The sequence below is a fragment of the Prenolepis imparis genome, unplaced genomic scaffold (assembly GCF_030444845.1).
Source record: "Prenolepis imparis isolate NDT839.2.m4 unplaced genomic scaffold, iyPreImpa1.0 SCAF_1, whole genome shotgun sequence".
NCBI lineage: Eukaryota > Metazoa > Arthropoda > Insecta > Hymenoptera > Formicidae > Prenolepis > Prenolepis imparis.
This window is the reverse complement of record NW_028141159.1, coordinates 19,482,964-19,508,825: the sequence shown is the minus strand read 5'-3', so window position 1 is coordinate 19,508,825 and position 25,862 is coordinate 19,482,964. Positions and strand designations below refer to the sequence as shown.

Here is a 25,862-nt window from a genome sequence, read left to right as displayed (position 1 = left end):
GGCAACGTGCTCATTCGAGCGCGAATCTCCTCGTGTACTGACACTTCATTGATAATTTGCATATACGCGGCCACCGTCCTACGAAAACCACCGAGATATATAAATGCGCAGATGCGCGCGTGCATGCTCGCGTCAAAGGTCGGAGCCACGATCGGATTCACATACAGAATGCGAAATGCATACAGCTGGCTGCAATCGAAATACGCTCCGTTTACCAGTTGCATCGAAAATATTTGAGGTAAATAGAATATTGACTCTTCTTCTCTCTGTCTCTCTTTTTCTCGGTTCACCAAGTGCATTCAAGCGAAGCGCCGCTTTTACCCTCAAAGACTGACCTTGCACAATATTCGTCGTGTATAAAACGAACGACGGATTCTCGAGACGAGAAGAATGCCGGGAAACATTGACCGAGAAAACAATAAGCGCGACCTATCTAACTATTCATCCATTTATTTCTGGCACTTAAATTTAATCGTATAAATAACGATTAATTGCCGCATCAGTTAATAGGACAAACAGCGCGCTGAAATTAATTCTACTGACGTACAATCGAACAAAGTCGATTACTTTCACAAAAAATTCACATAAAAGATGTATATTCGAATAACTAAGCACAAATAAATTTCAACTTTGCATCCCTTTATGCAAATGTTATAACAAGATTAAAACTACATTGCTAATCAGAAATTTATGCATAAATTTCATATTTAATATTTTAGGCAATAATTTTCGTTTACTAAAATATACAACAATACAAATATGTATCGTTAAATTAGCGTATTTTAAAGTATCGTATTATTATGGCATTTGTGACAAATTTGAATAAATTCTATGACATAATCAAATAATTGTAAACCAAAGGCAGACAAGCATAAAAGATTAGTGAATAGCAAACTAAATTTTCATTAATCATATCCGCCAATTAACAATATCGCTCTTCTACACAAAAATTTGTCAACGATCTCTCGTGTCGTAATTATACCCACACAAATCGTGCGGATTAACTGTTCCTTTAGACGATTAATCATGAAAGATCAATGGTGCGCACGCCTAGCTGAACGAGCAGATTGGTTCAACCGGTTCCCACGCGATGAGTTGGTTTGCAAGAAATTCCCGTCTCTCTCTCGTGAAACAGGTGAATAAAGTCGAGAAATAGGGATTCGCGAAGCTCAACGCGGCAACAAAATGTCGATCTTACGACACTCTTCATGGTGAACGACGAACTACGAAACAGGGCATACGGGATACGCGATAATGCCGATAATCAATGTCAAACGACGTACGCGCATCACGTGGGCAGAGACTAATAACCGCCCGTAAACAGCGGATCGCCGAACGCGGCCGAGGCCGAAGGGAAAAGCGTGTATATCTGAGATACACCCTGCACACACATCGGATAATCTCAATATCCCGATAGCGTCGTACACGCTTCGCTGCCGCGCGATTAATGCCCGACGTCTATAGGACGATACCCGGTGCGTAAGCGTCCAGCATCTCTGCTCCACGAGTCGTGCTCGAGTTAGCTATCGATATTATTTAAGGGACGATTCGTATCGGCGACTTGACGTCAACCGATGTTCGCTTACGTAAGTTCGCGCGCTCGCGTATTAAAGGAGAATAGCCGGGAGAGAAACGAGAACGGGATGGTATATTCTGTATACTAACTACTTGACTCGGATAATTAAGATCTATGCGAATCTGCAACTAGTAGCTTTTCACGCAAAATGTCAGAATATAAAAGAGATGCAAAAATGTGAGAATTTTTTGAACATTTTATATTCGTTTCAATTTTTTTTTTTTTTTTTTTTTTTTTTTTTAAATCATTTCGCGTGTCAAGTTACTTTCTCTGTTACACATTATGGCTATCTAAATTTATTTAAAATGAAAAGAGAGGAAACTCACCGGCACCTTCCCGTTGGACTTCCCGGCGTCGGTGTTGTTCTCCAGCAACGGGGCGCTGCTGCTCTTTCCGCCCATCTCCACGGCCAGAGGTTCTGGCTTCAGCTGAAGACTCGCCGCGGACGGCGAAGACGGAGCTCGAGGCGGCGTCTCGAGCAATTCGCCTGAGCTCAAGGAACTGCTCGCGGTGGTTGACAAGCCTGTCGCAAAAAAAAAAAAAATCGAAAAGCTAGATTAGAATTTATAACGTACATAAAAGCAAACTAATGCGATATATATCGCAAAACCTTCGAGCAAAATTTTCGAAACCGGATTCATAAAGCAAAGATAAACGATTCATATACCGCGCGTGATAAGAGACGAGAAAGGAGACATAAAATAACAGATGTATAAAGGTGACTCACATAGCGGTAAATTCGTGGGTCTGGGCGTCTTGATCCTCGGCAAGGAATCATCGAGGCCGCTACTGCTGTCAACCGCATCCTGCGAGTACTGATCGTCGGTCTGCTTCGTTTGCGTGTGCACGCTTTCGCGTTTGACCCACACGTCTTGCGAGTTCTTGTCGTTTCGCGAGCTCAATTTCGACGGTCGTCGCCGGATTCGCTCCCACGTCTCTTTGCGATGACATTTGTTCGGTGTTGACGCTACGCGAGAGACAAACACAGATGCACCGAGACTTTATTATAAAAATATACGTTATAAATCATGAATATTATATTTGGACGAAATAAAATGCTACGAAAATGCCAAGAAAAATATAAAAACACGGTAATCTCTAGTTAAACTTTTAGAGCTAACAATTTATGAAAATTTATGAAAAGTATTTTCATCTTACGTTTAGTCAAGCGCCGATCCGTGCTTCTGGGCGGACTCGCTGTTCCAATTCCGCTTTCGAGCGGAGATGCTCTGTCAGTGGTATCCGGCGACAGACTTCCGGAGGAAATCTCGTCCATGCTCTGCAAGAGGTCCTGTGACGACGACGAGGATCTATTGTCGTCGTCCACAGTGTCTTGGGGAGAAACTGGGTCTAACGTGCTTTCATCTTGCAACGACTGCGAATCTAATTGGGACTCGGCTACAATAAAGAGAAACATGACTTAATTGACTATATAATTTTTTTTTAAGTCTGCAAAATTATTAATCTTCTTTTTATTATATTACTTATCCATTAAATAGGATATGATAAATTATAGCACAGTAGCTTACACTACAAAATATTTTTCGAACATTAAATATATCTTTATTTTAAAACTTTAATTATTTTAACTTTTTTTAGTAGGAATAAAAATCATAAATATAATTTTAAATTAATAATGTTCGCTTTTTAGGTGCTCTATCAATTTTTTATTATTAAAAAAAATGATTTTTCAACCAGAAAAGATATCGAAAGGGTAAAATATAAAATTATAAGTTCCATGCCACTCAAACGTACAAAAAATAATAACTTTGATGAATTCGAAGGATAAGCAGAAAATTGATCAGATGTCGAAATCATCGATTAACGAAATTCTTGGAATAATCGTGTACCGAATTACGGAGAACCAGAACGGAAATAAATTTCACGGACGTTCACTAATTCTATGAATATATTAAGCGAGTCGTGTAAAGGACCGGCATGATACGAAAATTACCTTGGGGAGAGTCGCAATCGCTGACCCAGGTGAAGCTGGAACTCCTCGAAATCGCTGGCGAAGTTTGAGTCGCCATGTCAGAGCAAGTGAAAGAGTCCATCGGTGGACTGTTCGGGCAACAAGAACCCGAACCATTTCGTATTCTCGACAATAAGGACTGCAGAGAAATAGGCAGCTACGAGTGGAATAAAGTTAAGTAATCAGATCTCGCGTTTTCTGTCGTCTGAAGTACATTTATTGTAAATGCAAGGGCAATTTAAGGTTTTAATGCATATACTATTTCAAAGAACTTTAAAAACATGTATATGCAAATTTTAAAGTATCATAATGAATAATATCTATAATGATATATATCTTTAAGATTTAATTATTTTTAAATATTTAAAAATATATTAATTTAAATGTAGGTATATTATTTATATTTTTATATTTATATATTATATTTTATAAATTCTTATGTATTTTATATTATATATATATTGAAGTTAATATACATATATTAATTTATATTAATATATTTTATTTATATATATTTATATATAAAGTATTTTTGAATTAATCATTATTTAAATCTATCCATTGATTTTCAGTTATTAAAATATTCGAAATCTCGTCGATACATATTGTATATATGTATGTATATATGTTATAATAGCAAACAATGCATAATTAATACCAACGTTGAAAGCAACGTAAATTAATAATTAATAATAGAAATCAATATTGAAACTTACGGATCCCGCTCTCGCGTTCTGCTCTTCCATAATCTTCTTTACGTCAACGTGCTCCAATTTGCCGAGGGTTCCGTTCGCGATCCCGCAATTCTCTTCGATGTCGTTACTCTCGGGCAAGTCGCAATTCACCGCGACGTCGTTACTCCATGGAGGTCGCACCAGAGAGAATTTCTTCAAGTCTACCGGACTAACTTGCCCGATATCTCTGTCCGATTCCGACAATCTCTTCGCAGTAATATCCGAGCGTAGAGTTAGCGGCGATATCGCCCTCTTCTTGGTCAACGTTTCCTTCGAGTTCACCTTGCTATTTTTCGTCTCGTGGTGCCTGTCGTTTCTTAGACGCAACAGATCTTGATCCGGCAGCGAGGACACGCTCACCAGGATAACGTCATCGGAGTTCTCGTTAAACATCGAGATGTGCCGTTTTCTCAACAACTTCGAGAACGGTAGTTTCTTCTCCTCCGTCGGTGTCACTGGCGCCGACTTTGGCACGCGATTGTCCAAGGATCTAGATCTCCTGCCGATCTCCTCGTTCACGAATACGTCGTCGTAATCGGGATTCATTGTCTCTTGATCGTCGGTGCCTCGTCGGAGCCTCTGCAATCGCGTTGCCTTTCTACGCTTCTGACTCGTCAAATTGACGGGTAGACTTATCTTCCTCTCGGATCGCTGTCGCGGCGGCAATTTCGCGCCGGTCTCTTTCTCGGCGCTTTTGAACGGGCTTCCGATTCCCACGTTGATATCCTCATTGATCTTCGAGCTTAATCCTACAGGTGTCTTTGGTGCATGGCAAGGATTCAATCGCGCGTTCTTCGAGGCGGGACAACCGCGCTCCAACTTCGACGGTAGACTAGAGGTGATCCGATCGATCTGACTCCTGATCGAATTCATCGGCAGGCAATTGCTGGGCTCGTCGTAGTCGGAACTCAGTGCGTCCGTGGTGTGGAATCGACCACGCTTACCGATGACGTCTTGCAGATTCTCCGGCAGACTGTCGCTCTTCCTGCCCTCCGGGATCACTCGATCGTGCGGCTCGTCGTAATCGGAATTTAACAGGCAGCGACAATCCTCGTCGTCAACGAACAGTCTTCCGTTTCTGCGTTCTCGAAGATTCTTCTCGTCCCGAGGAGGCTCATGTTCGCCGCTAGAGGTTCGATCGGAACTCTCGCTGTCGGATAACCCGAATTCGTTCAGTAGTTCCTTGTACTGTATCACCCTGACATCGTCATTGCTACGCGCGACTTCCTTCTTCTTCTCTTTGGTCAGTTCGCTGATCTCCTTTGCAATTATACTATTAAATTCCGCGAGAATATTATTCGACCAATCGCCGATATCCTCGCCACTCTTCGTCAATGAATTTTGTCTCCTTACAAAACTGTGCGACTTTGTGGCCGGCAAGGATCTAGGAGTGAACGATTCGTTCGCGCGATTAAACGATTTTTCGGACTGAGTCGAACACTTTTTTGATTCATCCGTGATGTGAAACGAAGTCGTTGGAGCTGATTCGATTATCTCGCCAATTTCCTCCTGAAGAATCAAAAATTTAAGACATTATAGCCTTTTCACCAAGTGACATTCTTTGTTTTCTTTAGCAAAATATAATACAATTCGTGAAAATAACATCATCATACTCGTGTTTACGAGCCAAAAAGGAAACTCTATGAGAAGCCAGCATCGCTCAAACGTAGGCCCTCGATAGAGGCTAAAGAGAAACTCGCAAAATCTTGTCGATGATATAGACAGTAACCTTTGCGCGGATATTTCACGCGTACAGTTAGCCAGCGGAACGTATTTATAAAATGCCGCATATAATGAAGCGGTTTCATGAGAGAGGCTGGCGGTCCTTGATGCTCGTCATGCGAGATAAAATGAAGGAACCGACCAGCTGCCGCGACTTAAGACGAACCGATTTCAATGTGCATTTCTCTTTCTTTCTCCCTTGCTTTCTCATTTTATTTAACTATCAATCGCATCTTTTTTCCTCTCTTCAAGTTTCAAGGCACTCTCACATGTCGTCATTGTGAATATAACATATACATATATCCTAGTCAAGACTATAAAATGCGCTTAATATAAGAAAAGCTGTGCAAAATGTTTTAGCCATCTATATGAAAAGTATATAAAATTTATTCTGCGTTTAAATAGATATTAAAATTAAATTGACATTAAAATAAACTTAATGATTTGAAAAAAATTAAAACTATAAAATATAAAATTAAAAAATTAAAGAAATATGGACTTTTATTTATATATCATATCTGATGCTTCAATGATCAGAAATTCTATCGATGAAAATTTAATTGCGCTCAAGGTACCTGTAATTCGGGAAAATTAATATATTTAACAGACTACACCTAATGATAATATAAAAGCTATTCTATGAAAAGCCACACATACAACACGTTATTTTTTTCTTTAAATAATAATACGCTAAAGTATGTGTGTAGAATCTTCAAGCCGAGTCTGACTAGCTCTCTTTCACTGCACAGGCGAGTTACATTGAATTTGCATAAGTCTCTCGATGCAGTTCGACCCACGCGATCTCAATTCGCACGAGACAGCCGCGACCGGACGAAACTGACGCTTCACAGTCGTCGTATCGACGTATCAAATTATACCGGATGGAAAGAATAAGCTTGATTAAATCGAGAAGGTTAAGACGATTTGCGATCCAGCGGGGAATATTGACTGAATATTCGGACGTATCAAAGAATAAATGAAAAAAAAAAAAAAACGCTAATAAGCGCTATTGGAAAATCGAAGGATTAAAAATAACGGAAAGAAGAGTCTCATCTTCAATCAGAGTCTTACCAGCTAGGAAATAATTATGGAGATTCAATAAAGGGAAGAACAAAAAGAGTCTTAAGAACCGCAACTCTGCCTCTACGAGCGAGCGAAATTTATAGGCTGCGTATGCAAAACCACCGTTGCGCACGCAGTTAGCCTAACCGGCGAGTTTAGCGAAACTCATCAAGACAACGGCATGCACGATGTCCGTCGTGTCGGCGCGCGTAAGACGAAGAGCCGCCAAGATAAGAGGAGAAGATCTCGGGTATATCCAGCCGGGATACGCGATTGCATTCAGCTGGACGATCAATCATCGGGCACGAGCTTCCCATTGTTCCTACGCGGGTGTTACATGGTGCGCCGCGGGCTAAATGCAGCCGGACGCTGCGTGGGATATCGGAATATAACTGTCTCGAACGTGTCAACTCGTTTACTATCGGTGACCAATCTCTCGCGGCTTTGATATACCTTGATCTATCCGCGGGGACCAGTCTATTCCAACAGGTTAATCCCGGCGTTGGCGGATACGCTCATAAAGCAATTAGGAACTCGTCTCGAGGATAATCCGATTGTAACCGTTAACACAATGAGCATGTTCGAAAGCTTGACCTTTACATCCATTGTACCAATTCGCTACGTGGGCGTGAGTTGCACGTGCCGTAAAATTTAGTAACTATCTGAAACGCGAAAGAATTTTTCGAGCTTCCCGATTTTTTTTAATAAAAAAAAAAAAAAAAAATTAATGGTAGTCGCATTTGGAATTATTTAGATATGAATATATCGTTGAAATATAAGAAGTTCAGAGTATTATCATAAATTTAATAATATGTTATACGAGATACCGCGGAATTGGAAAAGCAATTTTTAATCACCGTGTTTCGTTCATCGGAAATTTATTATATCGTCTGTACTTCGTTATGATTATTTCTGGACGCATCTTCTCTGACGGACAAGTTAACAAAGCGTCGACTTTCTCGTGCAGCCGAAATTATTGTTCGCGCGAAACTTAATCGCCGTAATTGTTGATGGATCGAGTGCAACGTTTCCGTCGAAGGACGCGGAAGCGCGGGCGCGTGAATCGTCTTGATTGGAATCGCGTTTAATCTCCGCTATGCATCTACAATGGTGCGCGGCCATCAGCATGCAATCGCCATGTGCCATTCTAATATTCTCCATCCATAACGCCTTGGCCGGTACATTTATCAAGCCAATATTTATGTGAAAGCACGCACGTCGCGCTTCTAGCGGTGCGCACTTTCTTCCTGCTCGAGATAGCTCTTGCAGCGCGGAATGATTAGACGCGAGCGCGTCTGGAAAATTTTCTCTCGCCTCCGCGTGGGCCGACCGTCTGCTGATGATAACGACAATCAGCGAGATTGACGTTGCTAGAAAACAATAAATTAACTCGCCGGCCGCCAGTTCACCGCTGATATTGATAGCGAAAATTGTTCAGCGACCATCATATTATTTTATCGTGAGAGCGCAGATTTCAAATAATAATGAAATAAATAATGAACCGAGTTTAATTAATAATTTTAATTACCTCGGTTACTTGACGAATAAAATCTTAAATAACATTTTCACGTAGAAATAAAATATCAAAATGTATATATATAACTTACATGAAAATAAAATATTTGCATATAGAGATTTTACTGACAAGTGAAAATGACTGCTCGTCAGAAGAAAGTCACGACAGTTTAAACTTTTTTTTCAGGCGACAAGATAAAGTTGTGTAAGATATTTTCATTCCTTGACAATAATTGCGGAATGTCAAATTAATCATTCGCCTGTCAAACGTTAATTTGTAGCCAAATGAATTAATTAGCGAATGACACGGAAGTGACTACACCGATTGCAAACACGCAATTTCACCGTGCGAAATGCACGTCACGTCTAACGTCCTCCTAAAAATGAGAAAAGTCGTCAACCCGTTCGGATAAGAAAAAATTTCGAAAAAATATCAGTATCGTTCATTAAGCGAAGAAGCTTGTCGCACGTCGAAGTCGCCGATACATCCGCCAAGTATGGCCAGCATGCGTGCCGACAGTTCCCGGTAGTGAATTTAAATTAATATTTAAATTAAAGATAATAAATCTTGACATTTTTTTTACTGAAGTAATGAACGAGATTTTAACATGTATTTATTACGCTGTTCACTCTATAGCTCATACTTTCTATATTTATATTCTTTCTTGTTCGATCAAGCGTAAAATTGTAAAATTAGATGCGTTGTGCGCACAGGATTATTTATCGTCCTACAAAAATAATTTTTTGTATCATAATATAAAAAAATTCTAAAATTAGTTAGTATGTTTATCTCAATCTGTTTTAAAAAATAATCCATAATTTTTAATATTTGTGTATGTCCATATAAAACTTGGTTATTGATTTATTTTAATCTCACAAATAATTCAAAAATATTTTTTTATTTTAAATTAAAATTTTTGCAGATTTTAAAATATTTTTATAAATTTATACAGAATGTACCAAAAAAGAGACAATTAAAAAGAATAGATTTTGCGTTTTAAACATTCAATTTTTTCGATCAATTTTAATTAAATTAATTTCTTCATATATGTATATAAATATTATTCATAATATATCGCACGAGAAAATTCCACGAAATTATGCATTTATATATAAAAGCGTATTAATTAGTACAAATCAGTGGCAGAACACATCACCTTGGGGTGTGATAATTTCGTGCAGATTTAATTGACTTGAAACTTAATTAACCATCAACCGAAGAAGATTCAATGTGATATAAGCTTCAAGTATGAAAAATGAATTAAAGTATTCAAATCGAATTAAAGTAACATTTTGATTGTCGTATAAATAGTGGCTCGTGCCCGAGCGATAGATCGCATTTCATTTCGAAGAATCGATGTTACAATTAGCGGATCGACGATTTTCCCACTCACGCGTGCCATTTAATTCGCTCGTAATCACCGAGCCAGTTAATTAATTGCAATGGCTGCTAATTAACGCCATTATTACTGAATAAATCGGATGAATTTCTACGGTAAATACACTGTGCCCTGAAATCAAACTCGATCAATCGCGTAATGATTAACGATTTATAATTTAGCTTTTATGCTACGCTATTTGGTCCAGGAATCTATTTTGGATGTTTTTCTCGTCGCGATACGCGGCAAATGTAATAAATAATATAAAATAAATAATAATAATAAATAATATAAAAATAAACGATTTTCATTAACTGACTGTTCAATCACATCTGCATTAAACGATACACTAATATGAGAGATTACCATGACATTAAATACGCGAGGTCCAAGATCGAATGAAATGTGTGTGAACTATCGATCGAATGGAAATTACTATTTACACGTTGATCAACTCTCGTTTCACCTGATCCCTTCCGATCTTCCCACATATACTGTATCGGATAACTTGGAAATTCTACTACTCGGCTCTTAATTAATTTTCCGCAATGTTCGGTAATATTTTACGATGTCGTTTTATCGGCTATGAACCTGTATCATTTCGATCACCGACTCCGCATTGATACATAATAATATTAATCTAAGAGCAGAAACAGATTATATATATTTCTTTGATCATTTTTCACAATATAAATTACGAAGGATTCTGTTAACATTAAAAAAGGATATATTGTAATCATGCGTATTTATACGCAGTCTCGACATTTCTACTGTCAAATATTTACATATCTGATAAACATACATATATATCACATTTTCAATATACGTCTTTCCATTTATCATTCATCTTTATCTCGGAACTTAAATTGTGCTCCATTTTACGAACATTACCAACGCATCGCAGTGCGATTACTATTCTCTGATAAACCACATGTTTCCATGTTCTGCCCAATCGATCGTAAACGAAAGGCGTCGCGCGAGGCTACATGATCGGAATCCAACCGATCTTCATTGGCGCGTGGAACGTGCGTGTCGTGATGCCAAGGATCTCAGGTGTCTTGTATGTACGCGTCCACGGTGGACGGGATCTTATTTGTCCGCACGAAGGATCGCATATTTCTCGACAGTCACGAAATGACAAATTCCTACCGGCAACGGGTTTCAACACTTATTATAAGGTGCGATAACAACAGCTGTAATTTCATCCAATTATGTAGTTACACGTGAGATGTCCTAGAACTACCAGATTTATTTTTCTCGTAATATTTTGCTAAGGAAAAGTATATACACACATCTTTAAAACTGTAAAACAAAAGGACCGTCGCGAATTATAAAATAAATTGTGCATGTGTGTGCTAATAAATATTTAATAATTAATGTAAAAACTATATATCTCGCAGATCTAGCGTGATCATTTCAAAACTGAAGAAATCAGGGATATAGTCTACGTTAATATCGATTTTAACTATTCGTTTTTCTACGTAGACTTTCCAGCGATCAGAAAATCACCTGAAGATCATTATCTAGGTATACACGTCCGCCTGTTTTGTCGAACGATGTCTTCGGGCGCACATCGATTAAGGTCAACGCCTGATCGCCAGCTGGCATTAAAATCACGAGTAATCGATTAATTGCAAAAACCGTCTTTCAACGTTTACTCGACGCCATAATTCATTTAATAATTATCGCAGGCACTTTTGAGCGCCAGGAACATACTTGTCGGGAAATTAATTGCACGCGTAATTGCGCCCCTCCTTTTGCTAATAAACGTTAAACTCGAAAGCCGCGACACCGGCGTCGCGCTAATAACGCGGTGCGTAACACGACAAGGAGCCTCGTAATTTTCACGCATGTATATATCATACGTCACGAGTTTGATCGCGCGTTACAAGTAAATGTAAAACTAGATTTATGCGTTAACGCGGATATCTCGTTATTTATTTCGCGCGAGAGAGATCTGGTCCCTTACTTTCCACTTTATATCAATACGCTTCTCTCTGCGTCGGGATACGTAACCGGCTTTTTATCGCACACCAGCACTCTTTCTCCGCTATATATAATTGCATTATAAATCCGTCCTCCGTTAGATTGACGCATAAATAATGCCAGTTTCAAACGCTGGGCAAATACGTTTCGTAATGTGTATATATACTCGTTTTTGTGCAATCATAAATTTGTCCGCGAATAACATAGTGGCAAATGAGCGTGGGATATAGTAACAGTAACATAATTAAAGTATTTCGAGTGATATGAATTATGCATGCAATCCAGTGGTATATATAATAGGAGAGAGAATATATATACATATAAATAATAATTACATTTAGATATGTGATATTAAATATAAAAATGTAATATGGTACACACATGGATTTATTAATTGTAAAAATTAAATATTGATCAAACACCAGAGGGTTTAATTACTCAATCATTCAGCGTGTGATCTCATAAATAATTATATACGTCATATCTCACTTCTAATTTTAAATCGCGACGCGATTTATCTCTGCAGATAAGAGCTTCTCATAATACGTCGCCTAAATCTGATCATCAAGGAAGCAATCGACAGGATATTCAAGAGTTATGCAAGTCGTAAAAGCACCGCAATCGAAATGCAAGTCGGGATTCGTCGGCGTGCTTTCTACGAGTCGATGGGACGAGTGTCAACGTTTACTGCAACCGGTCTAGCAATAAAATATCGCTACTCCTCGTTATGAGTACTGGCGGAAGTTTATACGATACTTTTTTCGCCTCGCGGGCTCGTCCGATTGAAAAAGCTGACGAAAAAAAGAAGGGGGGAAAAAAAAAGAGAAACAGCAAAGAGGCAAGTCGACACGCGCGGGTCAGAGAGATTTCAGTCATTTCATCAACTCCATTTGAGAGAATCGCTCCGAGGCTTTTCTTCTTCAAGCAATCTCGCGGATCTTGGTCTCGACCGCATTTACCTCGTTTCAGAGGAAACAGATATTAAATATAATCGCGTTCGCTCACTTATTATTACGTAAATCGCGTGATGTGATTATTTCTAATCCGATGATGGATGAATATCCGTTCAATTTACTCGCTAGCCGTAGAATGATTTTGATTACTCTCGTCTTAAAATATTAATACACACGCGAAATATACATTAATACGTGATTATTCTTTATTTGACTTATTGCAACGTTGCAATCGGTGCAATCTGGGTTAAAACGAAATATTAATGAATGAGCTGTACGTTGGCCATCGATAGTGACAGGAAATCAAGATGCATCGAGATGCATTCAGCGCGCGTTGTTCACCCAAAACACTTTCCCGTCATCGGGAATCGAGAAGGATGGATCGAACGGCGTGTCGGCCCGGTCATTACACGGGTAGTGAAGGGTCGGTCGATCTTGCAAAGGCTCTGTCCGCTTTCTATCGGCCATCGACGGAAATTACACGTTGTATTCCCTTGTGTTACGAGACGCGCAGGGTATAATCGCGTTACGCTTCTGCTCCGACATCAGGAGGACCATTACGAGCAACTGTATGTTTCCGAAAGGATGGATCGCGATTCATTTAAATCAATCCTCGCGTGTCGATCGGACGTTTCCCTAGATATTTTTCTTTATACGCAATTACTTTGATCTGTGATAAATATAAAAGTGTCACCGCATCTCGATGGTTTTCTTAAATTGATAATATACAGATTTTTTCCCTAAAAGTCTCATTTTTCCTAGGACCTTCCCAAAGGGAGCGGAAGAAAATCAAAACACATGTCCGAAGCAAATAAAAATTATGATAAAGCGCGAAAATTCTTCGTCAAATAAATTCTAACTTATATGTATATATATGTATTTGTTTAAAATTTTAATTCTCGTGATATTTTGAGAATAAAGCCACGGGATATCGTGTAATTTAAATTCAGTACAAAAAACTATACACAAGAAAACCGAAAGCGGATGTGGAAAATTTACATTGACAAGAAAATAATAAACGCGAGAAGCATCTTGATGATGCGATGCAAAGATGCAAAGATTCGCGAGCGCATGCAGCGGTCAGACGGTGCATCTGGAAGCAATGACTTTCGCGTATATGCAAATCATGGACACAACTTTATTGCGGCGATCGAATAACGATCTCTCTGGCCGGCGCGGCGGTTTATGCCCGTTTCTTGCGGCGACGGGGTTAAATGCGAAGACGATTCTCTTCCGCTTGACGCCCCTTTTGTCGAGCGCGCTCGCCGTGAAAGTGCATCGCGCGCTTGATGCGCTCGTGGAACGTCGTCGCACGTATTAACGGGTCACGCATCGCGCGTGTGAGAAACGGTACCTTAGGTACTTGCGGATACCACTGATGTGTCTCGCGAATAAAACCTCGTTAAAAACTCTCGCGCGATTTCTTGCGTCATGCCATGTCCAGAGCGTCGCGTCGCGCGGTTCGCAAAAAATTATGTCCACTATGTCATGTAAAATGTATGTGCGATCGTTTTATCGCTATGGTTGCCAACGAATATATCGCGTATTGTGCGCTTCGTACGTTTTGTGGATTAAACAGAACCATGTTTTACATGTAAATATATCAAATTAATCGTGTTTTACGTGTAAATATATTATCAAAATCGTAAAATCAATATTAATAATTATTATATTAAATCACGACACTTGTTAACAATTTTGTAATTATTTAATAGCAAAATCTAGTAGATAATAATGTTAGTATGAAAATATCATTAGAATCAGTCATTTAGTAGATTTCAATTATCTTAATTAATCGTAATCAAAGAATTTTCAACATTTATGAATATTTTATTTTTAGCATATATGATTCTTAAAATAGAATAATTAATTATTCACATAAGGAAAATGCAGTGATCGATTTTTACGGAGTTCTCAACATCCGTTCATTATTTTGTAATAAAAATTTAAACTGGTCTCACGAACAAATTTAAATTTAAAACGAACTTCTCTGAAAAAAATTAAACACAGTCAAGAAATTAATTTTACAAATCTCCCTGAAAAATTCATTCGAGATTGAAACGAGATACAGTTATCGCGGCTGCTTTAATGAGCGTTTCGCATTGGTATATGAGCGGCAAAGATTTTTAAAACATAAATGTTGATAATAAAATGATAATAAAAATGATGATAAAAATCGATTCCACCTCTCATCAGCCCGCGAGTCTTTTTACGGGAAGATCAAGGATCACATGACGCATCCTCGGCTTTCATGTTTGGCTATCACCGAATCAAGGCCGGGCGTTTCATCGCCAGATTATAAAGCCTCTTAAAAGGAGCCCATCATGATATGTTCCCGATGGCAAAGATAAAACCACCAAAACAGAGCAATAAGTATATTGGCGCACTGATGAACACGTGGCCGATAAAGAAAGAAAAGTAGAGCTCGATCGCCAAAACCTTTGGCCATCGTTTGGAAATTCCTTCGCTTCCGTGATATTAAGATTATTAGCAACTTTCTCCAATAATTGAACACCGAGAATCCATCGAGACAAATCGATGCAAAAACCTGTCCGCACTCATATCAGAAATAGAGAATCAATTATATATACGTTAATAGAAAATTATAATATTAATAACATGTTTTACAACAAGTACTTATGTCTCCGTTATCGTGAAAAGATTTGCGCAGAGTTGCTCGCATTTAACAGAAATAGACAATTATATTCTTAATGATATATTACAACCGTCAATTTACGATCTTAACAAAAGAGCAACGCGTGGAAATATATTCGAGATCGAAAGATATGGAGAATTGCGTTAATGGAAAATGATAATCGTGTCAATTTTTAAAACCTCGCAGACGATCGAGAATGCCGGCGAACGATAGAGTCGCGTGCGCGTTTTTCAAGCGATTTCTAAACGCGATCCAGCTCCGCGTCTCATTTTCTACGTCCACTAACAACGTCTACAACTACAAGACCGCGGGGCCCTCGGAATGGAAACCAGCCGGGGAAAAAGTAGGGAACGCAGCGTTCTAAATCCGTGACGTCAAACCGGCAAGAACTTGGCCGGTTTTAATTGGCTTAATGAGTTACAAAGTCGCGTTACGAGAGCCGCGACCTCCTAATGTTCCAAACTATATTCTAAGCACGACATTGGACCCTTCTCGCGGTTTCTGTCGCTGACGTTATTCTCGTGTTTCGTGTCCCGAAACTTCGTCGACTCCTACGAAATCGTCTCACGCGCGTCCAATATCCGTGCAAGAGAAATTTGGATGTTATTCGGTAATACGTTCCAAACAGACGCCGATTGATGATTCGAATATTTGCCTGGGCGTCGATTGTTTCGATGATGAAATCACCGCAAGATAAAAAATTAACATCTCTCCTTACCGATTACCACATTCGCCCTTCTAATTCTTTCCTTCTCTCTCTGATATATATTACTTATGTTATGAAGTAGACATGATCGATTTTTCGATGCTGATCATATACACACGCGTGCAATTTTAGGACCGATACCTCGTACACACAGGGCATTCATATATTATTCGAGGACACGTGCATCATTTCCTCGTGCCATCTATTTGCCGACAAGTCGCGATCGAGAGCATTGCACCTGCCGGCTATTCGTCGCTTCGCGATAAACGTCGGAACCTTCTCAATCGTAATAATATGTTTCCCAGGTACCCTTAACGCGTTTAATGTCACGAATTCTGATGAGAAAAAAAATTTTGCCGAAAGCTGAAAATTATATACATCCAACATTTTTTAAAGATTTAATTGTCATCTCATTTATCATTATCTGCTTTCCATAACAATGTCATGTATAATTTCTTAAATACAGTATCAGACAATTTTTTTAGTTTTATTGATGATTATTCTATGACACGAAGAACAAATATATTTACGTCTATTTCAAGCTGAATAATATAACATAATATATAATTATCATGACAAATATTTTTAATAAAAATTTATGCGGTTTTAAATTTTATTTCGTTTCTAATTTCGTTACAAGGAGAAGAGACGGCAGGCAAATCGGCGGATAGCTAAATCGGCCACCGTGTATCGTGATCGCCTCTCACTCCTTTCGAGAAACTGGAATCAAGAAGGACAAGATTTATGTCGCTCACCTCCGCAACAACCGCCTATGAACCAAACCGTACCGCGGTTAAATCGATGCTCACCTTTAATTGGCGATCGCGCGTGTTATAGACGATCCATGACATATCGGAAATCTCTCTCGCATCGCATTTTATTGGGAAAGTCGACATTTTTAACGCATTCATATAGAGTGACCTTCTACGAGCACGACTTTCAGAGCTATGACAATTGATTCTTCAGTGATATTTCAACTTTAAAATTTATACTTTATCCTAATATTATCTTATAAATTAAATCAAACAGAATTAAATATAAAATATTAAACATAGCAAAATGAAAAAAAAAAAAAAAAAAAAGTAGTAAAAAACGAGAATAAAATAGTAAGAGATATCGCGAAATATCACCGTCGAATAAAAGCACTGCCAGTTTTATATTTCGTTTTTCTATGTAAAATGAGCATTCCGCGTTTCCTACACATTTGCATTGAATAAGATTTCTCCTATTAATGCGTGCAACAGAAAGCATTTTCTCGGATGCTCTCACCGCGACACACACAGTGCAGCTATATAATTAAAAGGCCGTAAAGCCGAGTCGCTATATCGACCGTTCGGATTATTCCGCAATTACGAGGAGAGCCGATTTAATCTCGCGAGGCGTGTGCACATCGCTAATAAATTCATTTCGAGCACAAGGAGCGGCGACGAATCGAGATTCGCGAGTCGATAGCGCGATCTCGCAGCGCGTGGCGAGGGAGACGTAAACCAGGTGCGAGCCGCGAAACTATTAAACGACGGACGCTTCGTTTAAGCAATGAATGTGCGTACTATATGCGCGTAGAGAGGCAATTCGCGTGCCGGTAATTTAAACGCTAAATAGATGACTAAACGAAACGTGCGGTCATCCTTATACGCGCACGATAATATCTTTTACGTCTCCATCGGAATTATCCGTGTGGGCTTCGAACCCGAGAACCCATCATCGCTCACTTGGTGCCCATCGCTTTGCAAATTATTCATTATCCATTCGGAATCAGATGCATCAGCAAAAAAATTGAAAATGTAATTTTCACGACTGCTCCTTCTTAAATAAAATTTTATTAAGAACTGAATTATATGTTAGAACACACGATAGTAGTGCGTGTGTTTTATTTAATAATTATATATATATTTTTTTTTATTAAATAGAAAAAAAGAATAATTAAGATTTTGAAAAATATTTAGATATACGAAAATTGATTAGACAATGTTCAAATAAAAATATACTTGTATGAAAAAGTTCTCATCGATTTGCAAAAAGCATATATATTGTATCTCGAGCTTGTCTGCATATCGTATCTCGATACTTTCTGCGTATCTTTTCATTCGCGATATCTTCTGATAATTTATATATCTACATGTGCTACTTATTTTACATATAATTGTACGATCTATCTATAGATGCTTTTAACTTTTCTTTTTAAATAGTCTCGATATATATACTACATGTAAAATCTCTTCTCTACGTATTTTTATAAGCGAACTAATCCTGTTTTAATCACATAATATATTGATGTGAATATAATCTCCTACGATGGAAATGTATGGTTCGAGCAAATTTTGTTGATTCTGCGTATCAAGGCGAAATTTTATAAACCTCTTAAATGTTTAATCCAGTTATTTCGTTAATATCACATTACATCAAAGTAACACCTAATAACTCTTCGGAGATAAAAAGTAACTCGCGCTATAAATAAGTTGATCGGTAAACACATTATTCTAAACGACAGATCGCGTAACGCGACGTAAGAATACGACAGGTCTTTTCCTCGCGAGAAATTTATTTTTGCACCTTCGCACGACGTAATCGCAGTCGACGCACTTATTCATTACTCACCTATATATACAGGCGCGTTATCACGCGCCGACGAACGTGAATGACTTACAGATACCGAGCGTCATTAGCGGATCTGTGCGTCATTAGACGAAAAACACGGCTCTACATATATGTATATATCTTGATGCACACAGCACACTGATACCGACACGTTCGATACGCACGCTTGATCGTACAGCAGCGTGATCTTCGACGATCGGGACGCGAGTGCGTGTCGCGTTCGAGCGTGCACGCACGATCACTATTCAAGGATCACCAGGTGACACCGATCGGTCCAATGCTGCGCGCCGCTAGTTCCATTTTCATCGTGAACATCGCGTTTCAATGGTTAAAATTTTTCGATTAAGAGAATCTCGGAATCGGAAATATTTATTTATTGATCAAACAATTCTCGTAATTTGTTTCTTTTCTATTAGATGCAGAGAATTCCAAATTTGGAAGATAAAAATGCAGATTCTAACGCGAATAGTGGAAACTGTATTATACGAAAGATGAAGGAAAAAAAATAAAAGAGGCTCCAATAAATAATATTCATAACAAAAATGTATGTATATTCACTATTCATTATTGCATCCGTATATGATATGAATAATTTTGTTAACGCCACTGCAGATGATCCAAAAAGATAATGTTTAATTAAAGGATTTTTAGAAAGGTGGCACATGAAGGCACATTATTCGCGCTCTGTTTTCCGCGCTTGGTTCTCATTAGCCCGTTTTCCTCCTTGTGTTTGTGTATATAAAAAAAATTAAAGTTTACATTTTATGATGATTTATATATTTTCACTGCATATATAAAAGTTTCTGCATTTATATACGTATACACTATTTTTCCTTCATTTTACATTTCACAATTAAAGAGCGAAAGATTCAAGGTCCTATCAATATCGCCAGTTTACACTGACCCGACAGTATATGGGAATGTCGCAGCGTATCGATCGCGCCGCGATTCCACGCGGGGACGCGACTAATGTTTAAACATGATACTGCAAAGTGGATAATGAAGTATGATTACACGTCAAAGATCACCGCGGCCTTGGACGCGCGAGGTCTTGGCGAACGGGAGATGCACACGAATTTATTTATACACACCTGACACGTTAAACACCGGGATGTACATAAAGTCACGGGATGGACCTTAAATCATCACCGTCATCTCCGTCATCATTAATTTTTTCCGAACGCCGAGCGCGATCATAAATTATCGTTTAACGATCGGTGCTCCGAGATCGCGTCGCCGATTCATCGCCGCGAACGTCGGATTCTTAATTACACAAGAGTCGCGAAGAGGAATCGCGCGATTATTAACTTTCGGCGAAAACGCGACGTTTCGTATCAGAGAACGCGGACACCTTCTCTTCCGTCGACGCCGCGCAAAGTCGCGCGCAATCGCAATGCAACGCTACACCGCCGAGTATGAAAACGCATGCATGTGCACGCGCGTGCGATACAGGCGTGGACTGTCTCGTTATTGAATGGCTGACAGCTGGCCGAGTGTGTTACGCGCGAGCGGAGAAACCGAGAAGAGAAATGCGCGGGGCGCGGCACGACTTCGCTCAGTTTCACCCTTTGACGCTAAATGCGTATCGCTAACGTGCTTGCAAATAGTCGTTGGCTATAAACGCGTTAACCTATCACTTTGTTTAATTGAATGATATCGCGAGGGCGTGTTCGGATGAACTGAATTGCAGTCGCTTTTAGCTTAATAGAAATTTAATTTAAGGTTTACCGAGCTATTGGATGGTTAGATAAGCCGCGATACATAGATAGAAATAAATACAAGTCTCTTTCGCGCAAGAATCGTTAATAAGAAATTCTAGAATCGTAATTAGACACGTGACTAGAAGTGTGAGAAATCAATTAAAAGAAAAGCGACATCAAAGATATGATATTAATATGAAGTAACGTTAATGATATCGATAAAACATTGATAAGAAAGATAGCTATGATATTATTATTATAACCACGGAGCTTTTTTCAGTAGCGGAGAAGCATAATCTTGACAATAAGTGTCTAACCACTCTGTTTACAAAAAAAAATTGATAGATTGAAGAAGTAGAATTAATACAATATGAGAGGTTTGAAAGTGTGAGAGGTATAATCGTTCGTGTTTCATTTTCGACGCAGACTACTATAACCATTAACCGAGCCCATCAATTGCACAAGATAAAGGTGGATAGCGCCAATGCAGCCACGCATCATTATACGCCTATGTATACACGCGCAACATAGGCCAATTCTCTTAATTCTCTCTTGCGTGAAGATACCAGTTAACCGTCGTGTGAAAACAAAGATCGCCCTGTTTCGGTATGAACGGTCCTTGGTGCTGCAAACAGCGGACGCGTCCTTGAAAGTTCGCTACCTGGAACTTTACTTATGAATGCTGCATACGCGAATCTCTTTAATCGGGTCATATCATTCAATCACGCGGAATGATCTTCGATCGAAAATTTCAAATCCGCGCAATAATAATCGTTATCTGCGCTCTCGCATCGCGCAGCATCATTATTTATTTAAGTCGACTTCAATTTGTCAGGTCTCTTTCTCCTTTTTACAATTTCTAAATTCTTCGATTTTTAATAAGACATTGAGATAAATAAATGACGTAAAATTATAGCTTTCCATACATACAATTAATCAATATGACGGCTCATCTCTTTCATATTTCTTGAATTAAATAACTAACAGATATACCTATCCCTCATGACGGAAGTTTAGCCAAGAGAATTCATTCGAAATGGCAGGCCATTAAGCGCGAAACACTTGAATCAAGCAGCTCACACGAGAAAATTCTTATTGCTCTCATCGAACTTCGTAATTATAATGTCTGTCGGCCTCGAACTATACATCGCGCGTTTGTGCTTATCGCTCCCTCTTTAATTAACTCGGCACAGCATCTGTCTTCGGACAAATCAATAAACGTTTATAGTAAATAAATAACGTTCTCTCGCGGATCTCCATCGATCACGCGACTCCGCGAATACAAGTGAACTATCGTGAATTCCGAGTCTCGCTGAACGGGATCGCGATCGCCCTTTCCTCGCCATCGTTTCGTAGTGAAAACGATTTGAATGCATCGATTCGGTATGCGCCTCCGTAAATTGATTCCGCGAAGAATATATGTCCTGTAAAATGTCGCGCATTTAGTGCCCGGGCCATGTCACGAATCCAATTATATCAACCATTGGAAGTTTCCCTCATCGAATAGTGAAAGTATGTATTTGAAACGGTTACTACAATATGCCATTGAAAAATCTCGAGTCATATGCCACCCGTGTTTCTAATTACCGGATATTCTACTTGCATGAAAGCACGCGATTTATTGCATACAGCTTCCGTTTTCGCGCAACTCGTTCAGTTTCGAAATGTTTCCTTCATCATGTCTTAGCAACGTTTTTAATAATGCGCACACGATTTTAAGGTTTAATGCAAAACATTAAAACAAATTTAATATATTGTAGTATAATATAGTGAAAAATACTTATATTGTGATCGAAAGAAAAAAAGAATTAATTTTTATATATAATTCTCTCTCTTTCTCAATTGTAATATATATTAATGTCGTAACTATAATTACGTGTCACGTGTCTCTGATAATAATCTTTGCTGTTGACTCGCATGTAATAAATTTCATTCTCGGTCGCTTTGAGGAGCCGATTGCATCTTTCTGGGATTAGCAAATTACGACGACTTCTCACAATGGCGCGACAGCTTGCATTTTTTTCGTTTAATTGCCATAACGACGAAGATATTAGAACGAGTTCGTTTATACCGGTTTCGCCGGCCACCGATTGAATTCGAGAAAAAGGATGGTAAAGGGCGGGCAAGACCGCGCGTACTTTGTCCTTTTATCGCGACGTCAGTTAGGTCGTATTTCACGTGGTATCGAAGACTCCAATCTTGCCATCAACGTAAGTGGCAAGGATTTAACTCTCAAGGAAAATAAAACTTTCCCCGACGGACACCGATAAGACCGCCTCGAAACGACACTCGTGAATTTATTCGCGAGCGACGACTCGCAAACGCCTTACCTACGCATAAGTGGCTTCGAGATCGTCGATTCATCCTCTCGCGGGTGTTATTAGCGGCGAAGAGTTAATTACGATGTTTAACCGGCACTTTCTCCTAGCCGAAGTCTGCGAGCCAGACGTCTACATCTAGATACATGGGTGCAGTCGTTAATCATCGATCACGCCCCTGAGTTCCATTTGATATTTGTCACCTCTCGTATGAAAAATTACGCACTCTTTAATAACATTGATAAGATAATCGCGATGAAAATTTAATCACAGTTGTAAATTATGTCCCACGTATATACAAACACTTCATCACATATACATAAAAATTTATAATATAATATATAAATATATATACAAAAATCATATATATAAGTATATATAAAATAATACAAGTACATGTGTATATAAAAATTTTGAAAAATAGAGTTTAAAATTTATTAAACTTAAACGACCTGTCTCGTTTTTATTTATAATAAAAAAATACAATTTTTTCGCGTAAATATGTTTTAATCAAATCGCGTTTAACCTGTCAATTTGGAAAAATAACAATATAAGTGGCGAGAAAATTTTATTTCGCCTACACGCTTGTTTCCAGTACACGTCAGGGTCGATTCAATATTTTCGCGGAAAGTCTAGTTCTCTCCCTTTCGATGAAGTTATCGTTAACGTCGCCGTTTCACCTCAGGCAAGTGTCTAACTATGACGCAGCAGGCAACTGTAACGACGTCGTCACGATCTACTCGGTCGTCCCGATCTTAGATGATAGAGATTTTTACAGCGACTGGAATCGATAAAGCATCCGCGCGATGACAGCGGGCTATCAATGATTTGCAAATGTCCCCGTTTATCGGAACCCGCGTATTATCACACCGCGGTACACCGTTAGACCGATTAAACACCGGTGCCGGGTTGCTCGTACGAAAGTATTAATCACGTCGTCTCCGACCGATCGTCGACCGAGAATAACCGCGCGATTATTTACGATGCGCACGTAGGAACCAGTTTACTTCACGGTTATGCGAATGATAAACGCGCTCTAGATAGGCTGGCCTTTTGGAATCCCACTTTCGTTTGCGCTCCTCGAAGGGCCCGAGGCCGGCTCTCTTTTTTCACGTCCCTCCTTTAACATCTCGCGGCTCCCATTGTGTTTCCTCTCTCCAAAGGGGCACTCTATTTTTCCACGCTGTTTTATTTGGATTCGAGCTCGCGCGCGTTGACAGCTCTTACGAGGGAGATTTAATTCTTAAATATTTGTCTTTCCAAAATAAACAAAATAGTTTTTTTGTCGCAATAGAAAGACAGGAAGAACAAGAGAGGACGAGACTGATAAAGAAAGACTTGCGGTTGGACATGTAAAGCAATCGTTTCCGGTTGATAAAGTGGCGATAAAGTAGTCGTACGATGCATACACAAACATGAGACGGTATAGTTATTAAGTGCGATTGGCGCAATTCCTCGCAATCTGGTGGTTTCATCGGAGAAACCACAATGCTCGTGTCGACGACGAATAGTAACAATGCGCACGATCGCTAGGCACAACACAATAGGTAGGAATAATCGACGTAATCAAGCACCCGTCTCCTCTCACCATTACTTCGTTCGAGAAATCCTCGTGCCTCTCCTTCGCGCAGCTGGAGCAAATTGCTGCGGCGAGAAAATTTGATGAGAGGAAAGTTTACACGCGGAATTTTTTTTTTTTTTTCTATCGCTATATATCTCCATACAACTTTGTCGTTGCATATTTAATGCGAAATCTACTGAAAACTTTGCTGTCGTAATCAGCCAGTTTCGATATTATTATTAATGAAACTTGTCAAAATTAAAATTATTTATTCCATCGTAATCATTCAATCAAATGATAAAATATGTGCTCGAAGAATATAAATAATCGCGTAAAAGATTCTATCGCGAACAATGACAGCGTTTCGAAATGTTAAAGGAAGACGTTATTCGCGAGGCAACCATCGAGTCGACATTTTTCCTTGCTTTGTAGCAAAGATATGTATATGTTGTTCTTTGCGACCCGGTGACTAGAATCGAACAGCGATCGCGAGAGTCGTATGATCTCTCTCTTTCTCTTCTACAAATGCCACGGCACGTTTCTTGCCGGGAGCCAAGAAACGACAAGCTACCGTATTAGGATAGGCAATGGCGCTACTGCCGTCAATAGAATTCCCAATGAGCTTATTGAAAATCTTGTTGCGATTGCTTAGTTATGAAATCGACGTCGCCATGTTGCTGCTGCAGTTGCTGCGAACAGCAACGGAAAACTTTGTTGATGTTGTAGAAGAAATATCAAATCTTGTGTAATGGCACAAATCTGATCAAATTTTTTCTTCGTATACAAGTTTTTCCGATATTAACACAGCCACCGTTTTGTTATCCCAAAAATAATTCGTCTTAGCTTGTACTAATTAAGTAATTACAAATTTTGATATCTTTTGAATAATCAGATTCTCAGCGATACAATAAATAAATGATTATCAATACATATAAAGTCCACGAACTTTCATATTAAAGAAAAATTAGAATATTATAAGAGTGTAGTTTTGATATTTTTAACAAATTATTTCTTAACAATTTAGGTTACTTGACTTAACTGTGATTTAATTTTATCGTCTATAAAGATAGTCTTCTCTTACTTATCTCTTAAGCATAGGTAGAAGAAAAGGATCCTATCTAAGGGTCACGTACATCCGCATACGTGATTGAAAGATTCGAGATTACAAAGATGTCTCTCTCTACGGAGCGTTAATGCAGTCCACGTAATTCATCTATATTTTTTGAGATCACATCCGACACGTCACCTATCTTCTATATAATTTATTTTAAATGGTCTTCTATACCCTCTATCCCATTGCTCTATTAAAAAAAAAATATATATATATATATGGTAATTCCATTTAAAAGTCAAAATAACCTTTCTCTTTTATCAAACAAAAAGTGTTCGGCCAATTTTTATTGCAATTTATTGCCGGTTAGAAA

General features: G+C 38.8%; 1 protein-coding gene across 2 annotated transcripts in view; it reads right to left on the bottom strand.

The window, feature by feature from the left end:
* The window catches only part of Cv-c (RhoGTPase activating protein), a 218,669-nt gene that overhangs the window by 130,400 nt on the left and 62,407 nt on the right, over positions 1 to 25,862 (bottom strand). For both annotated transcript variants that reach the window (XM_083036275.1, XM_083036282.1), the window contains exons 3-7: positions 4,265 to 5,791; positions 3,531 to 3,705; positions 2,735 to 2,974; positions 2,304 to 2,543; positions 1,903 to 2,099 (exon numbers count right to left, since the gene is read on the bottom strand). In XM_083036275.1, the coding sequence (XP_082892401.1) occupies positions 1,903 to 2,099; positions 2,304 to 2,543; positions 2,735 to 2,974; positions 3,531 to 3,705; positions 4,265 to 5,791 (2,379 nt within the window). The remainder of the gene's footprint in view (positions 1 to 1,902; positions 2,100 to 2,303; positions 2,544 to 2,734; positions 2,975 to 3,530; positions 3,706 to 4,264; positions 5,792 to 25,862) is intronic.